The sequence below is a fragment of the Terrapene carolina genome, unplaced genomic scaffold, assembly GCF_002925995.2.
Source record: "Terrapene carolina triunguis isolate 2854851 unplaced genomic scaffold, T_m_triunguis-2.0 Scaffold66, whole genome shotgun sequence".
Classification (NCBI taxonomy): domain Eukaryota; kingdom Metazoa; phylum Chordata; order Testudines; family Emydidae; genus Terrapene; species Terrapene triunguis.
Genome location: NW_020664417.1, coordinates 59,519,289 through 59,546,874, shown reverse-complemented (window position 1 = coordinate 59,546,874; position 27,586 = coordinate 59,519,289). Strand labels below are relative to the sequence as shown.

The following is a 27,586-nucleotide window of genomic DNA, read 5'->3' as shown; positions in this document are numbered from 1 at the left end:
TAGGGCAGAAGACTGACTACCCTTTACACTAAAAATAAAGCTAGGCTTACTGGCTGCTTTAACAAAACCCCTACATTATTATTTGAGAGAAGCCGGCTAATGAAGTGATATTTTTCTGGTATTCAAAGTGAAATGTTTTCATTTTTAATTTCATACAATTAAACATTTGAAAGAAGCCATCACAATGTTTACAAAAATACATCATGATACATAATGTCAACAAATTTACAGTATAATGCTGACTCAGGCTGTAAATAGTCATTTACAGGATAACGCTGACATGTTTTACCAAGTAGTTCTGGCAAGTGACACCACATTAAAGACATACCTCCGAGACTTGCACTGTCTGACCAACGTACTATCTTCTACTAATTTTTTTTTTTAAAGTATAAGTTCAATAGTACAAATATTCTGCTGTAGCTTTTCACTGTGGAAGGACATACATGCTGAGCTTCTTCCCAAGGGGACCATCTTGTGCCATTGATCCATAAGCAGAACCTTCTCTTGCCTAGAGTAAGGGATTCTGTTTAAAAACGAATGGCATGGTCATGCCCAATGTGATTAAATTACTACTTAGTTTTTAGAAATTAAATTTGTTATTCTAAGTCAAATGAAGATTTAAAAAACCCTTTAAAAACATTAGAAAAAATAAAATTAAGAGGTATTGGATGTTGATGGGCCTAAAGCCTATATTGTATTAGACAGTATCTACAAAGGTATGTACAGAAGACTGTTTCCTGAAACACCATCCAGGTACAGCCTGTTAGGAGCGAAAGGACAGCATGATCTTGCTCTATAGATGCACTGTGCTGATGATGTGCTTCTTCTTACTGACTGACAGGAGGGGCACTACATACAACAGAAACCATTCACAATGGCAGACAAAGAGGAGACAGATAAGATGAGGAAATTATCGCATGGGGGATTAGTATTTGAGAGGGTGCCTCAGTACTTCACCCTTGGTCCAGCAAGAGTTATATAGGAGCACCTTGGTTCAGAGGGACCCCTGGTGGCTGTTATGGAGAGTGTTGCGTCTAGCTTTCCCCATCCAGTAGTCACCCGTATGGTGGGGAGAAGTGAAGAGATTAGTTGGTAGACTAGATCCTCTGTAGGCCCACACCCCTTGATGGGGGATGGGGTGGCAAATACTTAGGAAAACAGGCAAAGATGAGGTAGAGATAAAGGCGATCAAAGATGGAGAAGATTCACCTACCTAGAAGGAATTCAATATGTCTATCAAACAGGAAGTGCTGTCTCAGGAAAAAGCTGATTCAAGAATCCAGGAGTGATGGGGAAGGCCTGACCCTCCTAAAGCAGGAGGACTGATAAAATGCTGAAAATGAGAGAGGAGGCTGTTGTTTCTTTGGTGTTAAATGTTTCTAGAGTGCATCAGTTTTTCAAAACTTTCCTACAGTGACAATGTACCCTAATCCTGATATTGAAAATCTCCAGTAAATTGAGTTTTTTACCTTGGTATCTGCTTCCAATATTGTATTCCATTGTGAATCAGCTTCATTTCTAGCACAAATATCTGTTTACAACTCTCAATCAGTCCTAGAGCCCATGCTTAAGTGCCCAATAGCCAAAAGGATAAATTGGACTTTTATTATAGAATCCCTCCCTCCATGCACCATTGAGTATCTGAATATTAGGACAAGCTCATTCATTGAAACAGATCAGGCAATGAGCATAAAACACAAACAATAGCACAAACAAATGCAAATGTAAACCTTTAAAGCCATAAAATACTGCTGCAAAATAAACTGTCTCCTGAAATAGAAATTCATGGTATAGCAATCTCATTTTTAGGAAAACTGCAGTGCTTAGCTCAATACTTTAGATAAACATATATCCGATATAACGCTGTCCTCGGGAGCCAAAAAATCTTACCGCGTTATAGGTGAAACCGCGTTATATCGAACTTGCTTTGATCTGCCGGAGTGGGCAGCCCTACCCCCTCCGGAGCGCTGCTTTACCACGTTCTATCGGAATTCATGTTATATCGGGTCACGTTATATCGGGGTATGGGTATATCTATCAATTATAAGGAGAAATTTTTAATGGTTTAGATGGTTTAATGATACTGTTTTGATACCTCCTAATTGAAGGATTCTGTTGCCAATGAGCACTGCCATTTTAGCAGGGAAGTTTAATTTCCTGGTATTGCTGGACAAAGGAAGTATTGTTCAGGACTTGAGTACATAACATGAGATGGAATATTCCACATTTTAAGGTAACTTTTATAATTTTTCTACACTACTTTCTCGTAAAAAATAGAAGACTACTTCCTTTGTCACAAGCCTCTCGGTTTGATTGTAAACCCCGTACTCCGGCAAAACTAATAGTAGTCAGGAATTCTGCCAGAGTTCAGTTCTGCCCAGGAACTCAGAACTGGGCCCAGTATCAGCCAGCAGACAAGACAGTGACTTTTTGTTTCTTTAATCATTTGATACCTTTTTAAAAAATTAACTTTTCTTTAGAACTAGATGAATGAAATTGCAGTTTTCCTTTGAAGATTCTGTGAAAGGCTTGCAATTTATAGGCACCAAGGAATCCCATAGGCAGGCCTTGAAATGAATCACTCTCTGTTACCTGGAGCCCTAGGACAGGATGGAAAAGCTGGAATGTTTGCAGTATGAGTTCAAACATGCTTTGGATTCTTAAATGACTTCAAGGAAAGTATTTTTAGTAAAGTATCTTCTAATTAACTGGTTGCTATTGTAGTATGGATTTCTTCCATTGACATCAATCTCCAGAGCCATCTTGGATACCCCTATTGAAGATTTCTTCTTGTGAACCTTGATGGTCTATCCCTTCATAATATGAGTTACCATTATGAAGGAAAGTCCCCACTGCACGTCCTTGACGAGCATGTCCTACTGCATCACTGAAAACCTTGTTTATCTGTTCTTCAGATGGCATCCACCAATCAGGGTTGGAAGTACAATGCATCCTAATGAACTCTGTGGAAAACAGACAGTGATAAGAAACAGCTTATCTATGTAGCATACATTGTTATTGCCCAACTAGCAAGCGCTTATAGCAAGTAATAAATAGAGCGTTATTGTGACTACTTAAACAGGACTAAAACCTTATGGGAAATGCCATGATAATGCCAATTGAACCTATTTTATTTCTAGGCACACTTATTTCACCATATGCAATAGTGTATGTGTGTGTGTAGTTACAGAGAAATTTCTCCTTGCTGAAATAAAACAATAAATTTCAGAGATTTTTATGATATCGAACGTGCAATGCATGTATAGGTTGGTATGAAATAGGAAATGCATTTTATTTGAAACCTGTAATCCTTATACACTTTAATTTTATTGTGCTTATATTCATGGGTCTTTATGGTCTTCCTCTGCTGCCTAGTTTAATATCTGCAGATTTCAGCAATTTATAACAATGTTTCAAACACTATTTCAGATTGGCACCCTTTTTCCTTTTTGGGCTGTCTTCATTTTAAGTTCTAAACTTATGTTGTGTGTTTCTGGATATGACGTCGGTGTTCTAGAGACTATATTGGCCATTGAAATAGCTAAATGAGACAGCAGGGACTAACTTGCCCTTTCACAGCCTAGCACTGGGTTTATCCATGCATGAGAAACCAAGTAAGCTCAAGTTGTTCCATGTTTAAGCTGGCTATTTAAATGGGTAATACTTATGTCAAATGGCTATGTTTGTGTCACATTCTTATTGTCAAAACTACTATTCTTCCACTTTTTTGTATATGTGAAGTATTTGATCATTAGAATTACAGAAGTGGTTTTGACAGGTTTTTAACTCTTAATGCTAGTCAGACCTCAAGACCAGAGGTACATAGACTTTAAAATGACAAAATATAATTTTAAAAGTGGAAGCACTTCTCTTTATTTATTGGCTGCACTACATCTTAGTCAGCAGTAGACTTTTATTTATTCTCCACAATTATTTTTCCCCTATGCAGCAGGGTATTTCTCATTTTACTTTCTAACACTGACAAGCTATTGATACAACAGGTGGTATAAGTTAACTTCATTACTGTTGCAACATCCTGAGACTAGGGAATGCTGTTATCCTGAGTTGCAAGCTGATCTTTTGGAAAATTGGGACATATGATTTTTGCATAGCTACTCCAGCAATGTGTCTTCAAAAGTGGAATCTATTTCTGTTTTAAATTCCTCTTCCTGAAAATCTGTGCAAGCAATACTGTCCCTGCGGTCTAGTTATGCTTGCATGAGGTTTCATAAACTGGGATGTTGCTCAAGATAATGGTTACTTGTGTAGAAACAGTGCTACAGTTTAGGCCTGCTGGGCTTTTTTAAAACTTAAAGATGGTTCCAGAGATCTTTCAATAGAAGAAATAAATCTTTAAAACTTTTATAGATGTTAATGTAAGCTTTCAGTAGTTGCCACTTTCAATAGGGACAACCTTTTTAAGGAAAAATGTTATTTTTTCCCCACTCTTGCTCTTCAAAATGTTCATCTAATCTATTTCACTAGGGCTACAAGCAGATCTGTCCATTTTCTTCCTCCAAAACCCTTATTAATCTCTTTCAAGAAGCAGCATCTACATTGGACTTCTACAGAAGAGACTATCTAGGGATGTGCCACGTAATTTCAGAAGGCTACACTCCCCTATGCTACAGAATTCTGGGCTCAGACTGACTGAAAATATATCTTTTTTTCTTTTGGTGAGTGGAGGAAGAATGACAAACAAGTAATAGTTATAGAATACTACCACTTTTGTTTAGGAATAATCATTTCTTTACCCCCACCAAAAGGAAACCCTTTAATTCCTCAAGCACTCTTCTTAGCTCTCACAGCTTGTGCTGTCAGTAAGGCAGGTTAGAAATGGCTCTCTGAAATCAGTCCCTCTGGCTGCAGACAGATAAGTAGTTCTCACTTCCTGCCATGACCCCTGGGGACAGTCCAACATTATGCAATGCCATGGATCACTTAGACACTCATCAGGGACGCCCAGAGGATTCAGGGGGCCTGGGGCAAAGCGGGGGAGCGGACATACTCACCGGGCGACGCTCCGAGTCTGCGGCGGCGGCAGTCGCGGCGGGTCCTTCAGTCGCTCCGCGTCTTCGGCAGCACTGAAGGACCCGCCGCCGAAATGCCGCTGAAGACCTGGAGCGACTGAAGGGACCCCCGCCGCCGAAATGCCGCCGAAGACCCGGACTGCTGCTGGGTAAGTAAAAATTAAAAAGGCGCCTCTAGCCAGGAAAGGGATTCTTGGCCAGGGCTTGTGGGGCCCCTGCGGGGCCTGGGGCAAATTGCCCCACTTGCCCCCACCCCGGGCGGCCCTGACATTCATACTACCTTGCTTTTAAATGGGTAGGGCTAGAGAGGCTCATTTGGATCCCTGGCACTGCAGAATGTTGCACTGCCCGTACACTGCCTGAGGACCCACACACCAACCCAAGGTATACTAATTTATAAATCTCTACCGAGCAGTTTAACAGGCACAATGGACCCTAGACATTTTGACCTTCTGTGCAAGATTCTAAATTATTTATGGAAATGCCATTTTTTCCACAGAGCACTACAGGGTACACACATCGATAGTACATGTCTAGTGGCTTAAAAATGATAAAGTTCCAGAGGGTGAAGTCTTGCCCATTGGCTGCCTTGGGATTGGAGGGAGTGCAGTGACAGAAGGGGTCGCTGGTAGGTGTATGCGAGATGCCTGTTAAAGCCAATAGATATAACTGAAGGTGGCACCACCAATGCCCCATTGTCTCTCTGTCCCTGCTCAAAATCTGGCTTGACAACTGAGGAAGGCTATAGTGGTGGTAGGGTTGGTATTACATTTCTGCTCCTGTATAAATTACCAATTGAAATTTAAGAAATCTTAGTAAAGCCTGATGCACTTCTGTTCAACTTTTAAGTCCTTAGCTTCCAGGGAACTTGACACCCTGAGTCCAGTTCCAGACCTCTCTACAGCATGCTGCATACACTGAAATGCATTTTCCCCACTTCTTTTAAGCTCTGATCATTCATTTTATGTTGCTTTAACATCTGGTGAATCTTTTGTGTAGCAGAAAACACCATGCCTCAGTCTGAGCTTATGTAAAAATAATGCTTTAAATGTATTACGTGATTACTAAGTATATCACAATTAAAAGTCTGCTCTGTCAGGCCTTGTTAGTTACGTCTAATCTAACTGGATAGAAGTTCAGTCTCAAATGTAACCATTCTGCTGCTGGTGTTTTCCCTGTATTTTCCTTTTCATTGCTTACTAATAACTTCATAGATTTTATGTTGTCAATTGCTTCTGAATGACTTTTTGCACATGTAGTCTATGAAAGTTAGGTTAATTTAAAAGAATGAAATAGATATTATATTTGTGAAGTGGACACTAAGACTAATGCCAAGGGCTTTTTTTAAACCAAGCTAGTTAAAATGTTTTATGTGGACCATTATAAATGCTGACAATAAGCCTTAATAAAATATCAGAAAAACAAAATAGGAATTGCCATAGCAGATCAGAGCAGTGGTCCAACTTGTTAGCAAGAAACCCCATAGTGAACAATTATGAAATAACCTGCCTCTGAGTTAATGTTGGCTTACATCCTCATAAAATTTTATCCCTTATAAAATTTATACAGATATATTGTATAAAAATTCTATCGAATTTACATGTGGATGTTCTCTTTATCCATATGAAATGTCCAGTCCTGTTTTGAATGCTACTAAGCTCTTGGCTTAAATGGTATACTGAGGCATTGAGTTCCATGGTTAATTATGTATTGTGAATGTCCCTCTGCTCTTCTATTATAAGAGGATAAATAGGATTATTTGATTTACCTTCTCTACACCTTATCATGTAGCCTCTTATTTGACCCCTCTAAATTAAACAACCCCAGTCTCTTCAATTTCCCCTCTCATGGAAGTTTTTCCATGTCTCTAACCACTTTTGTCATCTGTCTCGAAAACACTCTCTATTTCTGCTGCAGTAAGCTGAAAGCTTATATTGAGCCAGAGCCAATGTGGTGAAATGAGATCACATATGGTGGACACTGAGCGAAAAGATGCAGTACCTCTGAGACATGTTACTTTTACTGGATCCAGAGGACGTCTTTCAGGACCTGTCTCTCCTGACTGCACTGACCTTTTCCTTTTTCCAAGGCCGCATGAGTACTTAAGCTCATCAGTTGTGAAAACAAATCTGATGAGATATCGAAGTAGCCGCCTTCCATCTTTCTTTGAAGAATTTACAGCCTCATCCCACTGTTTACTAGTGATGTAGACAGGATAGTTGTTCAGCAACTGCTTGCTTCCCTGGAAAAGTTAAATATTTCTATTATTTATTTTACAAGGCAAATAAGTAAAGACTATGTCAGTTGCAAAGAAAAATGCTTTTAACTAGCTCAGATGCTGACAATGAGATACCTACAGAAGTGAACAATTGCTTATACTGAGAATAGGGACTTTTAAAATTACATTTGCATTTTCTATAACAAAACCCAGTGAGGTATGATGAATGCTTTTTGAGAAAGTGCTATTTATATCTTGAACTTTAACAGGTAAGCTAAAAAGTGTGAAGATCCAATGATTGGGGATATATTTAAATATAACCTTTCCTTCTTAATCTATTAAAATGTGCAAAAAAGTCTTTGAAGAGTGTGATCAAACAGGTCTCTTTATGGCAGTCGACAGTTCACTACTTAAGAAATGACTTTTTACAGTCTATTTTTATAATAAATGTATTACTTTTTGTTGAACACACCTAAAACCTGACAGCAGTTGTGTTACTGTGAAAAATATAAAGAAAATAAATAAACCTGAACTGTAAAAAACTAAAAGCTTCATTACTATTAATGAATGCCACATTAACTCAAATTATAGCTTTACACAAATGCCACTATGTCAACGGGAAACAAATCTTACTTTTAGCCTTCATAATTTATGTGTGCTTTAAAATTCCAATTCTAAATAGATGCAGAGGGACTAATTATGGGGATTTCTGTAATCCATACAACATTTATAAGACAACTTTGGTCAATTGCACCTAAACAAATTTACTTTAGTTCTTGTTGCCTGTAAAATTCTACAGCATAGGACAAATTAATTAACCCAAGATCTCAGTTTTAATGTACTTGTTCAAAAGTAATTAAGGTATTTAAAGAACAATTTCCTAGAGACTCATTCACTTTTACCGCTACATACATTTATTGCAACTTATAAATCTAGCACTGTTTCACCAAATTAGGCCTGCTTCATAAAAGCATTGTTACAGTAAACACTTTCCATGGGAGTTCATTAAGAAAACGTGTTCACTGAAATACTACTCTCTTTTGAATTAGTGGAATCTGGGGCACTCTACTGCAGGTGTCACTTGTGGCCCCCTCTCCTAATGCAACACTATTTGTTTACAAACAGTTCGTGCACAATGTGAAGTTAAGAAAAAATAGTATAAAATTCCCTCCCCTCTCCCCAGCATTACCCACATATTTATAAAGCCTACTGGGAGATGGTTTGGGGGGTTGTGCCTCAGATACCCATTACTTTTTATTTTTAATAAGTTTGGTAAATCTGTGAAAACTCAGCAAAAGCTCAGAGTGGTCCTGGTGTATGGCTCATCGGCACAAATCATAGCTGAAAACTAACCTTGGCATTTTATTAATCCTATTGCTACATGTGATGGGGTGGACTAGGCCCAGAGGCCCCCTGCTGGAGGCCTCAGGGTCCTACCACATCCCATTCCAGAAAGGAACTGTAGAGAAGTCCTCCAGTCTGCCTAGAGTGACTATGGGGGAAGCAGCCAATCAGAGAGGCTGCAGGGAAGCAGCCAATCAGGGCCCAGCAGGCTAGTATAAAAAGAGCTGCAGGGCCAGAGTAAGTTTAGTTGCTACTTAGAGCTGGAAGAGTGTGGATGGTATTTCTAGCTGGCTGAAGAAGCTACAGGACCTCTGACAGAGCAGTTGCTGGCAGGGACCATGAGAGCAAGAAGGAACTCTTGAGTGGCTGCTGGGACTGAGTACAAGACTTCAGCCCTATGGGGTTTGTTTTTGTTTTCACAGACAGACTGTGTGTGACATAGCTAAAGGGCTGAGTTGCTGAAGACCAACTACAATCAGAGAGAAAAAGAGTGCAAGCACGTGCACTCAGCCAGGGGCTGCTCTCGAGAGGTGGGTGCCACCCTGTTACACTGCCTCTGGTCAGGGCCCTCTGCACCATGTTGCAGCAGCCTGTATTAACTTATGCCATCTGCAAATTGCTCTGAGAGGCTGATATCATAGTCAAGGAGCACTGTGGTGCAAGGGCATCCTGGCCACCACCTCTGTTCCCAAGCCTCACTCCCTTTCCTCTGCTATGTTGGCAGTAGGGAGGGGGAATGGTCTAAGATTGTGTGCTAACTCTGTGTAACTAGAGGATCACCCTTATGCTGAGATGATCCTCCCTGGGCCAGTTCCACCACTGAGTGGCCACAGGAGTATCTGACCCACAGTTTTTAACAGTAACTTGCTCATAATCCTTCATGTATAAAGCAATTTATCCTCCATTTCTAGGCTATTGGAATTTACTTGTTAAGCTAATAGGTGTATATAAAAAAATTCTGATAAACTGGGAAGAAAATAAACATTGGGTGTTTTGTACTAGCAAAACATAAAAACGCCAAGTATGACCTTTGAACCAGAGCAGTGCCAATTAGGACTGTGGTCTTGTCATCTCTCTCAAGCTAAGCAAGATCTGGCCTGGTTAGTAATTGGATGTGGTCCCACTACGTTCATTGTGGATTAAACATTTTGCTGATTAATGTAATGTAATGTAAAAAGGCCCTGATTGCATGTGGTCATCTAAGACCTCATGACACTGTACCTGAGAAACTATGTTAAACGTGACTTAATTCCAGCTATATCCCCTCCCTCCTGAAACTACAGTGTTAGGGTATTTTTCTTCGGTGCCTGTCTAAAGGGGCTGTAGTATTGAGGTGCTCTGTTAAACAGTTGCTATATTCTAATCTAGTCATAGCTACATTAATTCCTGTGTATTTAAAACACTTTGGGGCAAAAGACACTTGATAAATGTAAGATGCATTTTAGTGCATCTGACAGTAGTGAAAACAAACTAAAAAACAACATCCTAAAGAAATATAACAAACATATACTGGAGGAAAGATTCAGACTACGAATGAGTTCATGCTTATGCTTATACATGAGTAAACTTATGAATAAAAGATTAAACTCTTCAAATTTTTTTTAATTCAATCAAAAATCCTCTCCCATCATAACAAGTTATCCCCAATGGATAGTTACAGAACAACCAGTTTTTACAATTGCTTCAAAACTCTGGTTAAGCAAAAAAAAAAAAGGAGAGAGAAAGGAAAATGAGAGCTTGGAATTCTTACTGTGAACGATCTCTGATAAATACAGCTTTCAATAAAATCAAACCACTTGGGATAAAATAAAGTGAGAAGCAAAGTGACACACACTCTTTGGGGCAGATCCGATAGTGAAAACTGCCATAGCTCCACTTAAGACAGTTTGGACCAGCTGAGCATCCACTCCTTGCACTGTATCTTCCATGTATATGGGAGAAAGCAAAGTCTGAACGGCAGAAGCGCAGAATAATTACACATCTTCCCTCTAAGTTGCATGGGTGGTGGACAGTTGGTGGAGGTGTTTGAAAATATTTACAGGAAGAGAGAGCTGTCAACTTCAGGTCTGGGCATTCTAAAAAGGCTTACACACCAAAAGCCATCTTCCCCAGATGTGTTCTTTCTAGGTCTGGGATGAAGCATTTTGGGGGGGCAATATTAGGGAAAATTGCTCTAGAGCTGATACACAAGCCACATTTATTCTTTGGATAAGTGGAGGTTTTAGTCTCCAGAGCTTTCAATACAGTATGTTTCAGCAACAAAAAACTCCCCCCCCCCCCCAACTCAGTGACAAGCATTTATAATGTCCATCCTTTTGTTTTGAATCTATCAGAAACGCTAGAGACACTCTAGAGAACAAAGTCTGTAATGTGGGATTGTTTGAGATATGAAGGAAGTTTTATAACCACATTTCAATTTCAACCATCTTAAGTCTAACTTTAATGGAGATGTCTCTGCCTGAGGAAAGATCAGAGAAAAACAATCCATTACGTTACAAGTACAGTGTGTATGGGGGGGAAGGGAACATCGCTGGATGGAGCAATTTTGAATTTAAATTAGTAGTGGCACTATTCCATTATTCTTAGTGTTATGTAAATCCAATAACTTGATGCATGTTGGAAATGACAGTTTAATGCTAGATTATATATATATTTTTACTAGTAAATATAATCTTCCAGTACCTACTAATTTATTGACCTATACATTTCTTTTGAATGAAATTTCAAATGTAAGTATATATAGCTCATGTTCATCATACACTACCTCTGTTGGATGGTCTGTTGGTTGAGGTATCATAAGTTGGTTGTGATGCTGAAGTACAGTCTTCAAATAATCTAAAACAGTCTGGCAGGGCACTGCATGAAACAAATTGCAATTACTATATATTAGCTGTCTAGCACAAAATAAAACATTAAGCTTAAGTCAAGCAGTGGTCTCTGATATCTGTTGTGAATGCCAATAAGATTTATTTACAATTGGAAATGTCCATCCTTTTGGTTTGTGCAGTCATTTCATTCAACAAATATATAACAGCTGATTATTTTTTTGTGTGTGTGTTGAGGTATCTGAGGATTCTTCTATTTTCTGCCCACTACTTTTCAAAGGTTTTCCATTTAAATAATATAATGCTTACAAGTCTGAATTAGGTCAGCAGCAATGACAATGAAAAAAATCTCTGCACCCTGTAAACAGCTCAAACCACATAAGGGAGAAAACATTTCTTGGACTTAAATCATACATTCAGTATTAACATGTAAACACGCTGGAATGTGTCTGAAACTGCAGACTGATTACAGTATGCACATTTAATAATACATAAACATTGGTTTATTTTCTTTCCTAAATTTGTCACAAAACCAGGCATTACGGAAACAGTCTGATCTCTCTTTCCTCCCTTCCCTCCCCCACCAAATACTCTCATCCATTTCAGTTGTGGTATCACCATCCTATTCTCTTCTCGTGAGGTGATGGGTTAATTAGGTCTGATTCAATTATGGGTCTCTCTTAAGCAGATTCTGCCACATCCCTGATTAACTCTGAAGTATTTTTGAGATACAATGCTTTATTCCTGAGCCTGAATCATTGTAGGAGAATTAAACTAATAGCATTAGGCTTGACTTTTGTAAATAAATACATAACATTTTGTAAATAAATACATAACATTTTGTATGTATCAGTTTTGTAGGGGTTGTTCTTATAACAGTGGTAAAATACTTAAAGGTCTTAGTAGCTTTGGCTAACAGTCCAGGGCAAGATTTTCAGAAGTTACTAGTGATTTTTTATGGCTCTATTTTTGGTTGTCCAACCTGAGAAACCTAAAAGTGTGCTCAGCACTTTCTTAAAATCAGGTCCTTTCAAGTTGTTGCAAGCGAGACACTCCAGAACTGAAGCTCTGATGTCATTGTTCATTCCTGAAAATCTTGGCCCCAGTTTGTCGTCTCTGTGGGCTTTGACCTTCTGAAGGAAGACATAATCGTACTTTGTGCTGGGTTTCTTAGAGCCCCTGGTAAACTTACTCAAGCTTCAATTTGTCTTACCTTCCCCATATTTTCTTATAAAATTATGTGAGATAGTGGCAACTTAGAAAGCTAGCTTTCTATCATCTCAATTTCTCTGGTGACTTCACTACTCGCTGTTAGCACACCAGTGTAGTACCTCAGAAGGGAATGTGGTGACTACAGAGCAATATTGTTGAAGTAACTGAACAAGAAAGGTGGATGATTATTTATGAGGAGATTTCTACTTGTCCATTCTTGCCAGTTACCAAGATGTTTGTAAGAAATTAAAGTAACTACATGACACTTAGTTGACATGCAAATAATTTTATGAAATTCCTTCAACTTTGGGAATATGCTGAATGCCCCCACCGTAGCTAGGCTCCAAAGGACTGGTGAGAATATTAATTTAACGAATGTGCTGAATGACCTTCTCAGTCTGGCTACTGGAATGTAACGTATTGATGAAGCTGAGAAAAAATTGTTACAAAAGTGTGTAGTTCATCTTTAAATGCACTCTAAATATTCCACTCATCACCTCAGAACTGAACAAAGAAGTCTGATGGTAACTTGAGAGAATTGAGGCACTGGATATCTGGAGGAGAAAGTGGTAGAGAAGATTTATTTTTGTGTATGGGAAGGTTATTTGGGGGGAAGGGAAAATGATCTAGCATGACTGTTTGTTTTTTTTAAAAGGTGGTTGGGATGCTTTGAGGGATGAGGTCATGTTTCTGGGGATCTCTCCTTACGTTATTTGTCAATTCCAAACACAACCTGCTTTGCAAGGGAAAAGGGAGGTTGGTGAACCTCCCTATCTGACTGGGATGAAGCACTGACTCTACAGGAATTGGAGATGTGTGAGTTGGAGACATTGCTTGGGTATGGGTTTGATGGGCACTGTAAGGAAAGACCTTTCTATGGGATTTTATTTTTATTTTTACTTAGGTGAGGCTTCCAAGTTTAATGTGGGGAATCTTTTGGGACTGATTTGTTTGTATTGTTAGAAGAGGTCTGGTGTTTCTTTTAGGGAAGGAGGGAGGAAGAGAGATGGTGATTTATGGAGCATTTGCACTCTGCCCGTGGAGTTCCTACACCCCTTTAATAGCTGCTCAGGTGGTTGAGATGGTTGTGCATTGCTGCCATAGGCTGGGTAAGGAAAAAGGGAGGACTCATGTTCTCCAATCCCTGTGAGATGGGCCTGAGAAGCTGAGACAGGAGGAATCCTTTTTTAGAGCAGCGTTTCTCAAATGTGGCTGCTGCGGGGCCACCAGGGGCTTTTCTTGTGGCCACAGCCTCCTGGACTGTGATTGAGGGGGGTAAAGTAGCGGCACCTCCCCCTCCCTGTTGCTCCTGGATGCACCACCTTGGTGTTGGTTGCTGGGGCCACCAGCAGGGGTTGGGCCCTGCCCCCCTCTGGAGACACTAGGGGCACAACACTGGAGAAGCAGGCAGTCTGTGATTTCCCCACCTTCCCAGGGGTGGTGGGGCTCAGGCTTTGGGCTTCAGCCCTGGGGTGGCAGGGCGGCAGGCTCTAGCCGTGGGGTGGCAGGCTCCATCTCCAGGCCCCGTTCCCTGGCCATGGGGCTTCAGGCTCCAGCCCCCTGCTGTTTCCCTGCCTCCCCCAACCCCCTATCCGGGGCTTAATTTGTCCCTAGGCTTGCCAGGGCTGAGTAAGTCTGCTGTGAAAAGTGATTCTTGTCTGTTTGTTAATATCACTTTTCACAACAGACTTACATACATCCAAATCATTGTAATGTATTTATTGCTAGCTAGTATGTGCATATTTATTTGTTTTTCCTAAAGCTAATTAAGTATTTTAGGAACAAGTGAGAGCAGCCCCCAGCAAGAGTTGGTGGCCACACTCTGAGGCCACCAAACATTTGTCCTGAGAACCCCTATTTTAGACAATGGCAGAGTGGATTACATTTATCTATCCCACTGGCCTTGTTTGGGGTCTCATCTTAGAAGGAGGCTTCAGTTGATGGGGACTTACTCCTTCAGCTCGTGTTGTTCCATGCAAGCTTAGTGGCTAATAAAGCCAGCATCATCCATGATGTAATCCTGTATAAGGCCTGACTTAATCTGAAATCCTGGCCGGACAATGTAGCAAGGCCTGGATGGTTTAAAAAAAGTGCTCTCCAGATGGACATTTTAGTTTAGCATGAGTTGAGCGGATAAGGGAGATGCTGTATCTGTGCTATTTCCATTAGACTGCAAGCAGAAGATGTGCCTCACTCCGAAGATATTTATTTTGTATCTGTTCGTTTCATGAGATTCTCAGGACAGGGTTAAATTGGGAACAGCTGTGCAGAGCTGCCCTGCTGAGTTCCCAGACAAGATGAACAAATTATCTAGACTGATGCTGAAATCACTGAGAATAACTGTCCTGGGCAACTTTAATATCCATGAAGATGACGACTATCTGGCACTCAGATGCTATGGTGAGGGGGTCAGTGTAAATATCTAGATAGAACTCTTCACCATTGACTGGAAAGCTCATGTGACTTGTCCATTGGGCCCATGATTCTCACAGAAGGTGAAAGCAAGCAGGAAGAGGTCAGTTATTGCTGATTGCTAGTATTTTCTAAAGGAGAAGGTAGATGCTACCTGAATTCAGATGAATAACTGTTCGAGCCCCTACTCAAATGACCATCTCTTGCTACTGAAGATCTTGGTAAATATTGCCCAAACTTATTTTGCAAGCTTACTGTGGAGGTGGTGTTGACAAAGCCATAGTGGCATTTGGAAGCCATGGAATTCCTTGATCCTTATAAATTAGGATTCAGCATTGGGTGGAGACTGAATTTGTTTCTCTGGCTTATTATCCCCTGCTAGCAAACAGCAAGGATCAGGTGGTCCTGTTGAATCTCTTAGAGCTGTTAGCAGCATTTAATACCATTGACTTTATGTAGAACCAGTGTGGGACCCTAGCAAGGTGGATGGGATCTCATTTGAGTTTCCATTTCTATTGATTGGAGGGAGGGGGAGAGAGTGTGTGCATGCATGTGCTGTGCTGGATGATTGCACATCTCTTCTGAGGGATCTCTGCTGAAGTTATTCAGGGTTGCATTTATGCCTCTTATTTAATATATATGTAAGGCTATGGGGGCAGCCAATGAACCTGTTTGGACTGTGGTGTCATCAGTAGGCTGATAACATGCAGCTCTATATCTTTTTAATCAAACTCCGCTGATGTTACGCTGGTGCTTTCCCATTACCTGCCAGAAATATGAAAGGAAGTGGCTGAAGCTCATGTTTATAAACACACATAAATTCTTCATTTTTTCATAAAGGTGGAACTGCTTTTGGTCCCAAATTGGATGTTAATATTGTTTAAATGGTTGGGGCATATTATAACTACTAAAACCACCATATATTTTGCTGGTATTGTGGGACAAACAGCCTTTTGCTTCCCTGACTTCTCAACTGCCAGAGCCAAAGGTTCCTTGCTTAGTTATGCTGGTTCAGAAAGCAAAGCCCCACATGTTAAAGCTCTAAAAAGCACAAATAGGGCAGTGGGAACACCAAAATTCAAAGCTTTAGTTTTGCATCCACACTTCAATTTTAAGTTATCTGGGCATTCTTTTATGACTCTAATGGTATGACTTTGAGAATAAACACTCCCTTTGCTGAAAGTGGAGCATTTTCTCTAAACTCTCCACACCAAGAGTTACTTTACTATGGCTTGGAGTTTGTGAGTGTAAAGAGTCACTTAAATCAGTTTAATTAAAAATAATTAGATCTCTGGGAGTTAACAAGGTCATAACCTAGAGATCTGACCTTTTTCAGTCTTAAGAAACTATCCACTATGAATGATGGATTAACAGCAGGGATCCCTGCTTACTATACCCAATGGGAGAGAAGCTACCATAGAAGCAACAGTTGGTTGCCATGATTTAACATCTGCAGTAAATATGTGGGCTGGGATGAATTCCCATTTAAAGGAGCCACTGGGGGTCTGCTAGCTTCTGCAATGTTGTAATTCTAATTTTCTTGCTCATTAGGAAGATGAAAGATCAACTGTCTTTATTCACCAGCTTGATTTAATGCACAATGTCAATGATATGGAGGAAGTCCTAAAGGTGGCAAGGCAACCCGGAGAAATAAACTCTCAGGTAAATATCAGACTTCTTCCTGACTATGGCCCAGAGCTAGTAAAAAAGCAGAAGGATTTTTTGAAGAAACTAAATGTAAATTGAGAGAACGGGGTCATACATATATTTTAGAATATTCAGCAAAACTCACAGGATGACTGAGAAGTAGACAAGCTTTGTGGAAACAGGACATGCATAAGGTGATGTTGGAACTTCACTGTTTATTGATCAAAGTAATAAGACTTTGCAGCTACTCTAAGGAACTAGCCGTATTACAGTTTGCTTTCTTGTGTTGCACAAAATATGTTTTGGGGCACTGCTTGTGATGGTTTTGACTATGTTGTTTTCACACTTTTAAAGAGTAGTTGGCTGGGCCATTGACCACAGGATGAGAGTAATTGGAAAAAAAATCTACTCTAAAAGAACTTTGTGCACACATGCACATATACACATCGATGCCTATTGATGAAGAACAGGAGTACTTGTGGCACCTTAGAGACTAACAAATTTATTAGAGCATAAGCTTTCCTGGGCTACAACCCACTTCTTATGCTCTAATAAATTTGTTAGTCTCTAAGGTGCCACAAGTACTCCTGTTCTTTTTGCGGATACAGACTAACACGGCTGCTACTCTGAAACCTATTGATGAAGACGTGTTCAGCACTGTAATATTCATTGTAGCTGAAACATTTAACTGGCGTTCCTCTGCCATTCAGGTTCAAATGAGATATGGCATTATTGCCATTTTATGCCTCCCATCATATGGTACTGTCGATCTTTAAATACTCCAGACAAAAAAATCAACAGTACCTTCATTTAGGTATTATCCCTAAAGGAGATTTCTCTATTCCATCTTTGGATTTGAATGTATTTTGCAAGTGACTGGTGTCCTTGCTTGCTGGACCTTGAGAGAGTCTTCATTTTAAGACATTTTATGTTCATTTCAGGGTATGTCTGAATTGGGACTTGACTGTCAAAAAGATGTAATGAACAATGTTTATAAACCCCCTATTTAGAAAGTACATGGTAGTACAGATTTTTGGTCAGATAAACTGAGTTGCTTTTCACCCTGATATATTTGGAAAAGTACTCTGAATAACATGGATTGTATTATTTTTGTCCAAAAACATTTCACTAACAACTTGCATTCACAGAATAATGTAGATCTTGGAGCTGAGATTCAAAGGGACCTGGGGTACACAGGAAAGAACCCATGAAGTGGAGAGAAGCTGAAAGATGGCTGGAGCTGCATGTGTCAGCTTGTGAAGAAAAGTGATGGGGTGCAGTGAGGTGGAGAAAAGGTGATGAGAGGACCCAGAGGTTACAGCAGTATAGGAAAAAGGCTGTATATCTGCCAGGAATTCGTGGTTTTCATGTTTGTTTTCAAAACTGCTGACAATTTGGTATTTTTGCAATTTGATGGATGCATGAATAAGAAAACAGTACACATTTTTCTGAGAACAGCACATAGAAAGTTAATTCGGAGCAGGGGAATCAACAGGAGAGGGGCATAGAAGATCAGGCTAATTGACCTATAGTGGCAGTCAAAAGCCCTATGCTACTAGAGACACACAAGAGAACTGGTGGCAAAGCATCCCCTAACTTGAAACATCCATATCCTACTGTTGTTTTCTAGGTTGCCCCTGTATCTGAAAACCCCTTCTTGCTCTTGTTGTCACTCTTGTCCTCTCTTCTTCTTTCTCCCTACTGACTCGTTGTCCCCTCCCCCCAGCCTTTACATCTCAGTTTAGACTGTAAACTCTTCAGGGCAGGGGTACTCTCTATAAACCTCTTTACACATTTATATTGCTAATGAATAATAAAGAACCTTGAGCCGATAAAGATGACTAGGTGGAGAGGGGCAGTAGCTACTATAAGTTTAACTAGAAGATTAGGAGTTGCCCCCACAAAAACTAAATTTGAGGTACAATTCTCCAAAGGGACTTTATTCTAGCAAGGTTGATCCATAACTTTTTACATATTTTGCTCTGATTTCCATGGCTTGCAACAAGAACTCTCCCACAGCAACTTTCCATAGAATTTACCATGCAAACAATGTGAAGCATGGGGAAAAAAATAAGGTTAATGAGGCCCATAGCAGCAGAAGATACTGTAGCATGTATAGTAATAGGAGTGTATGGTGTAAGAATTTGTGTATTTGGAACAGACTGTTTTAGTAAACTAAACCAGAACCATGAAGTTGCAAAGCCAAGAGAGCAGCTATACCACACAAATTCAAAGGGTATTCTGACACACTAGTCCTTGCAAAACATTCATTAATTTAATTCAAGGTTTGCTTAGTAAGATGACTTCACACTTTGAAGCTGGAAAGCTGATCAGGAGTGGAAAGATCAGATTAAAATGTTCAAAGCATCAACAGAAACTGAGACAGTGATTCAAAGTGAACATCAAGGCTTTAAAAAAAAAACAGCAATGAAAAACTTATTTTTCATATCTTCTGTGGCTGCCCAATCTACCCTGCTCACCCTCTGGCTACTGTGCACACGTTCTCTTGTTAGTCCCCCACACTTTTTAATTTCTTCATCCACTCCCCCATGAAGAAATAACTGGAGTATTTTCTGTGGCTGGGCAAAAGAAGATGGCTATCCCTGTGTTGCCTCCCGAAAACTCTCTGCCCATAAATTGCCTAGTATCACTCTTTCACACATGCATGTGCGCATGCTGAGTGGTTTGTCCAAGGCCATGAAGCAAGCCAAAGCCAGGAAGAGAACCCTGATCTCTTGACTCCCAGGCCTCCTCTTTAACCACTCATCAATGCCACCTCCCTTTTGGTCACAGTGAGAATGGAAGCAGTATGTGGATTATTATTAAAGCTGTGAGGTATTCATAATTTGTGAGACTCAATGTAAGAACTGAATCCCTGGGGCACTTAGTATATATCGTGCCTCAGATCCAAGTTGTACATGGATTCCAAGGGCAGAAGGGACCATTGTGATCATCTATTCTAGTCTGACCTCCTGCAGAACACAGGCCATAGGACTTCCCTGAATTAATTCCTGACTCAAGTCCAGTAGCTGTGATTGGACTAGAGCATATTTTTTAGATAAAACATCCAATCTTGCTTTAAAACTTGCCAATGATCCATCTTACAACTCTTGGTACATTGTTCTTGTGGTTCATTACTCTCTCTGTTATGTCTTATTTTCAGTCTGAATTTGCCTAGCTTCAACTTCCACCCATTAGATTGGGTTATGCCTTTGCTAGATTTAAGAGCCTATTATCAAATATTTGTTCCCATGTAGGTACTTACAGCTTCACAAATAAGTTGTCCATTTTACCATTGTAACTGTCTCAGTTTTAGCAATATACATGAGTAAACCTTACCTACAGGTAGTACCTTGCCCCATTCTGTATGCCTTCAACTCCTTGGTGAACAAATGGCATGTTTCATAGCATCCTTTCAGGCAGTCTACCTACGACTGACGCTTGGCACACTACAAGCTGAAAGGCTGCCACTAGACTGAGGACCTCTCAAACGGCAATGTAGGACCTTAGGGGTGGAGGAGAGGAGTTGGTGGCAGAAAGTCTTATTTTTTTTTCCCCATCTGTATCTAAATGGTCCAGGTATAGTTTTTCCTCAGTAAAAATTCTACCAAAGTAACAACTTCATTGCTTTTGTATATCCCCAGAAAACTCCTTTCCCCCCTGTTTTTTGTCAGCAATGCAAATGGTGTTTTGCATAGCTCCCATTAGAAATGTGCTGCCGCATCTATTTTTAGAATGCGGACTCCTTGAAACTCCATGGAGGTAGTGTGGGGGTTACATACCAAAAAGTAGAAAATGCTCACTATCTGAAAGAAAGGGAGAGAATTGTTCTGAGACTGCTATAGAAGAGAAGAAGGAACAGACTGTTGCATTTATCTTTTATTTATAATGTTGCCATCAGGAGTATCATATTCCATTTTGAGGACAGACCATAAATTTCCCATTCAAGCCTACTTTAAAAAAATTATTTATTGTATTGGTCTTTCTTTGGAGGCTAACAGAACCAGTTCAGTTCCATACAGCATTGAAGGGAAAGAGTACGAAGTCAGTAAAGCACTCTTTTAGTGATCTGATAGGACATTATAATGGTCTCTGTCCTGACATACTGCCCCTTTAAACCATCTTTTCACCTGCATTACTCTAACAGGTCACCATGGTATACAGACTGCCTGCAACAGATGAAACAGTAAAGAAAAAATGTGGAGCACTGGTGGGGACAGAGGGTTATTACAGTATACTGTCACAAAGAATTATAGAATCTTGTGATAAAGTTTCTTTGGCTCCCTCATAAACCCTGCAAAGTCTTGATTCACCATCCAAAACACTTCTGCTGATCAGAGTTATGTGCTCAGCTACAGAGGAAAGTGTCTCGTGCTGTGAATTTGCTAACTAGTCTGTGGATAAGATCACACTGATTCACACTAGGCAGTCAGCCTCTGTGCTGGCAGAACCACACTGGAGTGAAGTCAGAATGTGGGACAACAAATAAGACATCCTCTCTATTTGATTTTTAAGCAGACTCACTCCTTGGCGCTCTTGGAACTTTTGGGGCGCTTTGGACTACAATGTGGACTCATGTCCTCCTTGATAGCAAAGCAACTGTGGCAGTACCTAGAATCCTTAGATTTCCCTGAAACTGATCTAAGAACTTTACTCATATCTGCATGTATATTGAGGGATAGCTCAGTGGTTTGAGCATTGGCCTGCTTAACCCAGGGTTATGAGTTCAATCCTTGAAGTGGCCACTTAGGGATCTGGGGCAAAATCAGTACTTGGTCCTGCTAGTGAAGGCAGGGGCTGGACTTGATGACCCTTCAGGGTCCCTTCCAGTTCTATGAGATAGGTATATCTCCATTTATTTATTTTTATTTTTTATTTAATCATAGCAACTCTCTTCTTTCTTTTGATTAATAAATCTTAGATTTAGTTAATAAGGATTGGCTGTAAGCATGTATTTGGGTGAGATCTAAAATATTCATTGACCTGGTGGTGGGCAATGTGTCCAGTCCCTTGGGATTGGTAGAATTTTAAGTATGGTGAATAAGATTGTTAATCATCTCTCATTATATTAGACTTGGCTATCTTAATGGGAAATAAAGGCTGTATTGCTTAAAGGGAACTGTATTTTGGCTTTTTGATAACCAGTGTGGTATTAGAGATAAAGGCTGTATTGCTTAAAGGGAACTGTATTTTGGCTTCTTGATAACCAGTGTGGTATTACAGAAGCTGTTTTGTTGCTGGGTTGGTGAATCTAATTATAGAATAGACCACCAGTTTTCGGAATTGTCTGCCCTATTCCTTGCAGTTTGCCTTGAGTAGGCATTCTCAGTGTTGCCCCTCCAAACATTACAGTCACACTAGGTGAGAGCTCATTGACTGAGGATCGGGCCAGATAAGTAAGAGACAACATTAGCAACTGAGGGAAAGACCAAGAGAGAGAGTGAAAGCTATGTAAACTGCTTTGATCACTTTTTGTTCAGATTTGTAACTTGGGGTCTTTTGGGATCTTCATCTGGACGTTCAAACAACTGGGGCCAAGTGTACTTTTTTTTTTTTTTTTTCATTTTTGCTTGGCTAGCAGGTTGATATTTTTCGTCAGGCGCGGTCCTCTACAGTTATCCATGCCTTTGTCATGTCTATGGTGGATTACTGTTATGCGCTCTATATGGGACTACACCTGAAAAACTTTCAAAACCTTTAGCAAATGCAGAAGGTTGCAATCCACTAGTTTTGTGTGTGTCCAAAAAGGAGCATGTTACATGTGTGCTTTAGTCTTCACTAGCTTCCCATTTGTTTCTGGTACTACTCAAGGTTTTGCTTTTTACCTATATTTAAGGTCTAAAGGGCTTGGATTCAAGATACTTTGTTCTTATGCAATACCACAGCTCAAACACCTCAGCTGACCTCAAGTGCTAATAGCCCCCAGGTTTAAAAGAGGGTGGAGAGTGTTTTCAGTGAGGAATTTTCTACTGTGGAACATATATTGGCCTGTTTCTCCCTGCTTTGGTCTACAGAGTTCAACTTTCAGGGCATATTGCAAAGATACTCTCTTTTCCCATGCTCTTCCTGGAGATGTGTGGGAAGAGTTGGGAGGAATGTTTTTAAGTTTGACGGCTTGGGTGTATTTTTTAGGAGGATAAAGTTCAATTTAAATTTTGTATCCAGTTTGTTAAAAGGATGGACACATGTGACCTTTGAATAGGTGCTTTTTTAAGAAAAGAGGAAATAAATAGGTTTGCAAATTATAATCACCATTTAAATAACGGCAGAGGCAATCAATATGAAAGCACGTCTTTTAAAGTACCATGACAACCTACTTACAATGACTTAAATGCCCCCAAACGAAGCAAATTCAGAGTTATAATTACATTCTATCCAGAATTCACAACATGTGTCTAAGTCTAGCAGTTCATATGGACATTTATCAGCAGATAATATAGTATATGATGCGAAATTAAGTGTAATAGCTGGCACAACTGTGCAAGTTATGGTTGGAGCCTTAACATGAGTTCCTCTGTTTTGTCAAGTGCTAAGGAAACCCCCATTATAACCTTTAAAAACTAGTTTTAATACTATAATCTAGGTACAGTATATTACATAAAGTAAATTTGATGTTAACATAAATAAAATATTACGTGGCCTGGGAATATTTACCTGGAATGCTCTCTAGTTTTCTCCGGAGTTCCTCATTTTCTTGTTGTAGTGAAATTACCTCCTGCTCTAGCTCTTGACATCGGGGACAGTATCCCTCCTCCTCCTCCTCTTCCTCCTCTGGAAGTGTAGATGATGATGGGTGACCATGGGATTCAGAGGTTGCTGGGGATGTCCAGCCACCTAAAGTGTGTACTGGAGAGGTTGAAAGTGGATCCACATCTGCCAAATGGCCAAAATCATTTACTGATGAGGTGTTCTGAGATGCAAAGCTCCCAGAAAGCAAATAGTTTTGAAGGGAATCAGTAAAAACCCTCAGAAAGGCTGAGGTTTGTTGTTTCTTTTGAATATACTGCATCTCTATGTCTAAATTGTCTGACGTCTGACTATGGACCATTTTCCCCAGTTGACACTGCTCTTGTCTTTCACTATAACTTGTGCTTTCCTGCTTTACACAAGAAATCATGGACTGAGAGTGATTGTTGTCCAGTAGTTTTCCACCACAATTTAAAAGATTAAGAACCCGGCTGCATTGTTGGGCAAAGGCATCCAGAATCATACGACTCTCTGAAACAGAAGAAAAGATGAATCACAGCAAACTAAAGCAAAAGATATGTCAGACTGTACTAGCTAGTCTAACACACACAGCTAGTCTAATGATTTAGAGCAGCTTACACTGTATTTTTTGAACATATTAAAATTGTTTCCCGCTCTAATACTTTGGTAACATTGAGAATTAAAATCATTCTTACTTTACTTCTATTTTGAGAGTACCCTTGTGACCTTGCTGTTAATCAGAAGTGCATTGGGATGATAATCCCTCTGAAAGAGTACTGCGCTAAGCAGTGACTAAGACAAGAAAATGGGGAAGAAAACACAAATTTGATACAATTTGTTACAGGTGTAAGGCCAAATAAATATTTGTCTTGTAGCAAAACATAAGCTGTGAGACGGGAGTGAAAGTAAGATAAGACTTACCGGTATGGGGGCCTGGCTCTGGCCCCCCGGAAGGGGCAGGGCTGGGGGTCAGTCTCCCCCAGCCAGCCCTTCCACACTGTCCAGCCCGCGCTGCCTGGGGCTCTGGCAGTGATTTAAAGGACCCGGGGCTCCAGCCGCTGCTATGGCAGCGACCAGGAGCCCCAGACCCTTTTAAATTGCCAGGCCCCGAGGCAGCTGCCCCTTTTGCACCCCTCCCCATCGGCAGCCCTGGAAGGGGGTGTGTGGAAAAGGGGTAGCGACATTAAAGCATTGCCATGGCAGCGCTTTAACGTCAGCTGTGTACTGGCCGGTACCAGCAGCCACTCCTTACTAGTACGCCGTACCAGCCCCTACCAGCCCACTTTCACCTCTGCTGTTAGATACAGATATTTTTGTGCTCCATGCTCCCCTCTTCCCACCAAATCTTCCAGGCATGAGTTTTTCCTTGCTGTGCTTGGTCTTGTGCTTAGACCTTGCATCTCCTCCTTCCACTCCGGACTCTGAATATGTGCAGATTCCACTGATTCAAGAGTGAGCACTTGAATCATTCCTGAATCTAGAGGAAGATATGTGAGCCTCCCTTAAATACTGCTGTGTGTGTGTCTGTGTTTTTTGGGAGTCCAGCTTGACACCCTGAAAGAGGCCTGATTTTCAGAAAGTGATGAACGCAGCAGGCCCCTTGAAAATCAAGCACCTTTAAGGTGTCTCAAGGTAGGCACCCAAAATCCTTAGTTGCTTTTGAAAATCTTGGTCATAATTTTTAAAGAAGGTGACCAGGCCCAACACCACACAGTTGGCATGAAAAAACAGCAGACTCCCCCACATGCTTTCAAGAGATGGTGCTTCTCTTGGCTCCACAAGGCTGTCTATTCGTGGAAAAATCTACTTGCTCCTAGTGAGGTTAGTACAACTCTCCCTGAAGAGCATTTGAAATGACATGGGTTAGGATTCTCTCCAGCATTCTGCCCCTTTACACAAGGTAAAAGGGCCAAACCAACATAAAGGTCTTTAAAATTCCTGGATCCAGCTGGGGGAGAAATCTCCTGGCACAGAAACTGAGAATGACAGCCACATGCTGGCTTCTGAGGACCCACAAACAAGCTCCTGTGTAGGCCATGTGCCAGAGGCAGGGCTAGACTAAAACATATATAGTAGCTTTCTCCTACCACTCATTCTTTATTTTAAAAATGTAGGAAAACCTCTCACCCCCAGCCGTTAATAAAACCAACATTACAAAAGTGCTACTACATACAGGCAGGGCCGGTGCAAGGAAGTTTCGCGCCCTAGGCGAAACGTCCACCTTGCGCCTTCCCCCCCCCCCCCCCCTGCGGCAGCCCCCTGCCCCCCCCTTGGGGCCCCCCCCCCCCCCCCCGCCGGCCCCCCCCCGTGCCCAGAGGTGCCCCCCCCCCCGTGGCAGCTCCCCCACCGGAGAGCCGTGCGGCAGCTCCCCACCCCAGCTCACCTCTGCTCTGCCTCCTCCCTGAGCACGCCACCCCCACTCTAATTCTCCTCCCCTCCCACGCTTGCGGCGCCAAACAGCTGATTGGCGCTGCAAGCCTGGGAGGCGGGAGAAGTGGAGCGGCGACCGCGCGCTTGGGGAGGGGGCATAGGAACGCTGTAAAAAAAAAATTGGGGGCACTGCTTTTTGGTGCCCCCAAATCTTGGCGTCCTACGCAACCGCCTAGTTTGCCTAAATGGTAGCACCAGCCCTGCATACAGGAACACCTGCCTTCTTCTCAAGTAATGGAAGGCACCGTGCACTCAGCCTTGTACCCCAGTAGCAACACTACATAATACCTCAATGTAATCTCACATTCAATGTTGTTGTTTACTCTCTACTAAAACCTTATTTAAGTACTGCTGTCTTTAACCCTTAGAATGATGAACCAGAAACAATATGGTATAGCCCACCAGATACAATGTAAACATAAATACCTAGATAAATTCCAGAAATGGAAACCTAGTGATAATGGAGCTTTCAAAATGTAACATTCTGATTGACATAAAATCAAAAAATTTAAGCACTAACAGTCTCAAGATGTGGTATCTTTCTCTCATTTCTTCACTTCCGTTAGCAAAAAGGAAAAAAAAATCAAAGGATAATATTGATTGGAATTTTGAAATCCTAATGCACAGCAATTTTTCATTCATTTTAATCCTATAATCCGATTCCAGACCTGAAGTTGTATTTACTGTTTGCATTTTAATCACCATGGTCCCAATTGACAAAGCAGTTACTCACTCTTTATGTATCCTTGTTGCAAGGGGACAAAATATGAATGAAACAACTGAAATGGGATTAAACACTGTACAAACATTTTTCCTAAAAGATAGAAAAAATATATATTTTGACATTTCAAATATAAATGTTGGGGAATACCATACTGTACATTAAAATCAGTAAAGATCAAGTCTATAGTATACTCAAAAATAACTTAAATATTTTTATAAAATTAGAGTGCATTTGCCATACTCAGTATGACAATAGCTCAAAGTGTAAAGGAAATAAGAGTATCGGCTTAATTTTGAATTTAGTATTGGATCTAGTACAACTCAATAACAGAAAATATGGAAAAATATTTAAAACTTTCATCCATTCTTAATATTATAAAAATGAAAGTTAACAGAAGAGACTTAAAATACTAGAATGAAAATTCATTATTTATGATTAAAAACAAACAGGTCTACCCATTTAGCACATATTGTAGCAATCAGTATTTTAGCTTTTGCAGACTGCAGTTAGAAATGAATGCACTATGCAAAGTTTATCGTCACTTAGAAATGGATAAGTTTTGTTTTTTATATGAATGCTATTGAATAACACCGATCCATAATTCTTAATTGATTTAATGTGAAATATACACGTATTTCTCAAGAAGTGTTCTGCTGAAATGACTGCATAAAATTAAAATTAAATAGTTTTATAAAGGTGTTATTCTAGTATTGCTTTAGCTCCACTTTAAGATTCACTAACCATGTAATTCTATTACACCAGATTCTCCCAGTCTTTACTCTTGCAAAGCTCCCTTTGACTTCAACAGGAGTTTTTTTCCGAGGTGAGGATTTGCCAGAACAGGCCCATAAAATACTAATAGATCATGATCAGACCATTAAAAGAATGACAGTTCCTAGCTGAACTATTTCACTTATGAGTGCAGGCTAATAGTGGATAATACCATGTCAGGTCTGCTACAATTCTCTCTCTCATCGCTACATCTTGTTTTCACTGGACTGAAACTATGTGGTTTCTCAACTTTCCCAGTGCTTGA

The 27,586-nt window shown here is 40.4% G+C and overlaps 1 protein-coding gene across 1 annotated transcript in view; it reads right to left on the bottom strand.

Moving 5' to 3' along the window:
* Nucleotides 1–2,745: 2,745 nt before the first annotated feature.
* Nucleotides 2,746–27,586, bottom strand: part of BEND4 (BEN domain containing 4) — a 30,099-nt gene continuing 5,258 nt past the window's right edge. Inside the window, exons 2-5 of the mRNA XM_024211705.1 lie at nucleotides 23,343–23,906; nucleotides 11,357–11,448; nucleotides 7,032–7,272; nucleotides 2,746–2,963 (exon numbers count right to left, since the gene is read on the bottom strand). Of these exons, the coding sequence (XP_024067473.1) occupies nucleotides 2,746–2,963; nucleotides 7,032–7,272; nucleotides 11,357–11,448; nucleotides 23,343–23,906 (1,115 nt within the window). The remainder of the gene's footprint in view (nucleotides 2,964–7,031; nucleotides 7,273–11,356; nucleotides 11,449–23,342; nucleotides 23,907–27,586) is intronic.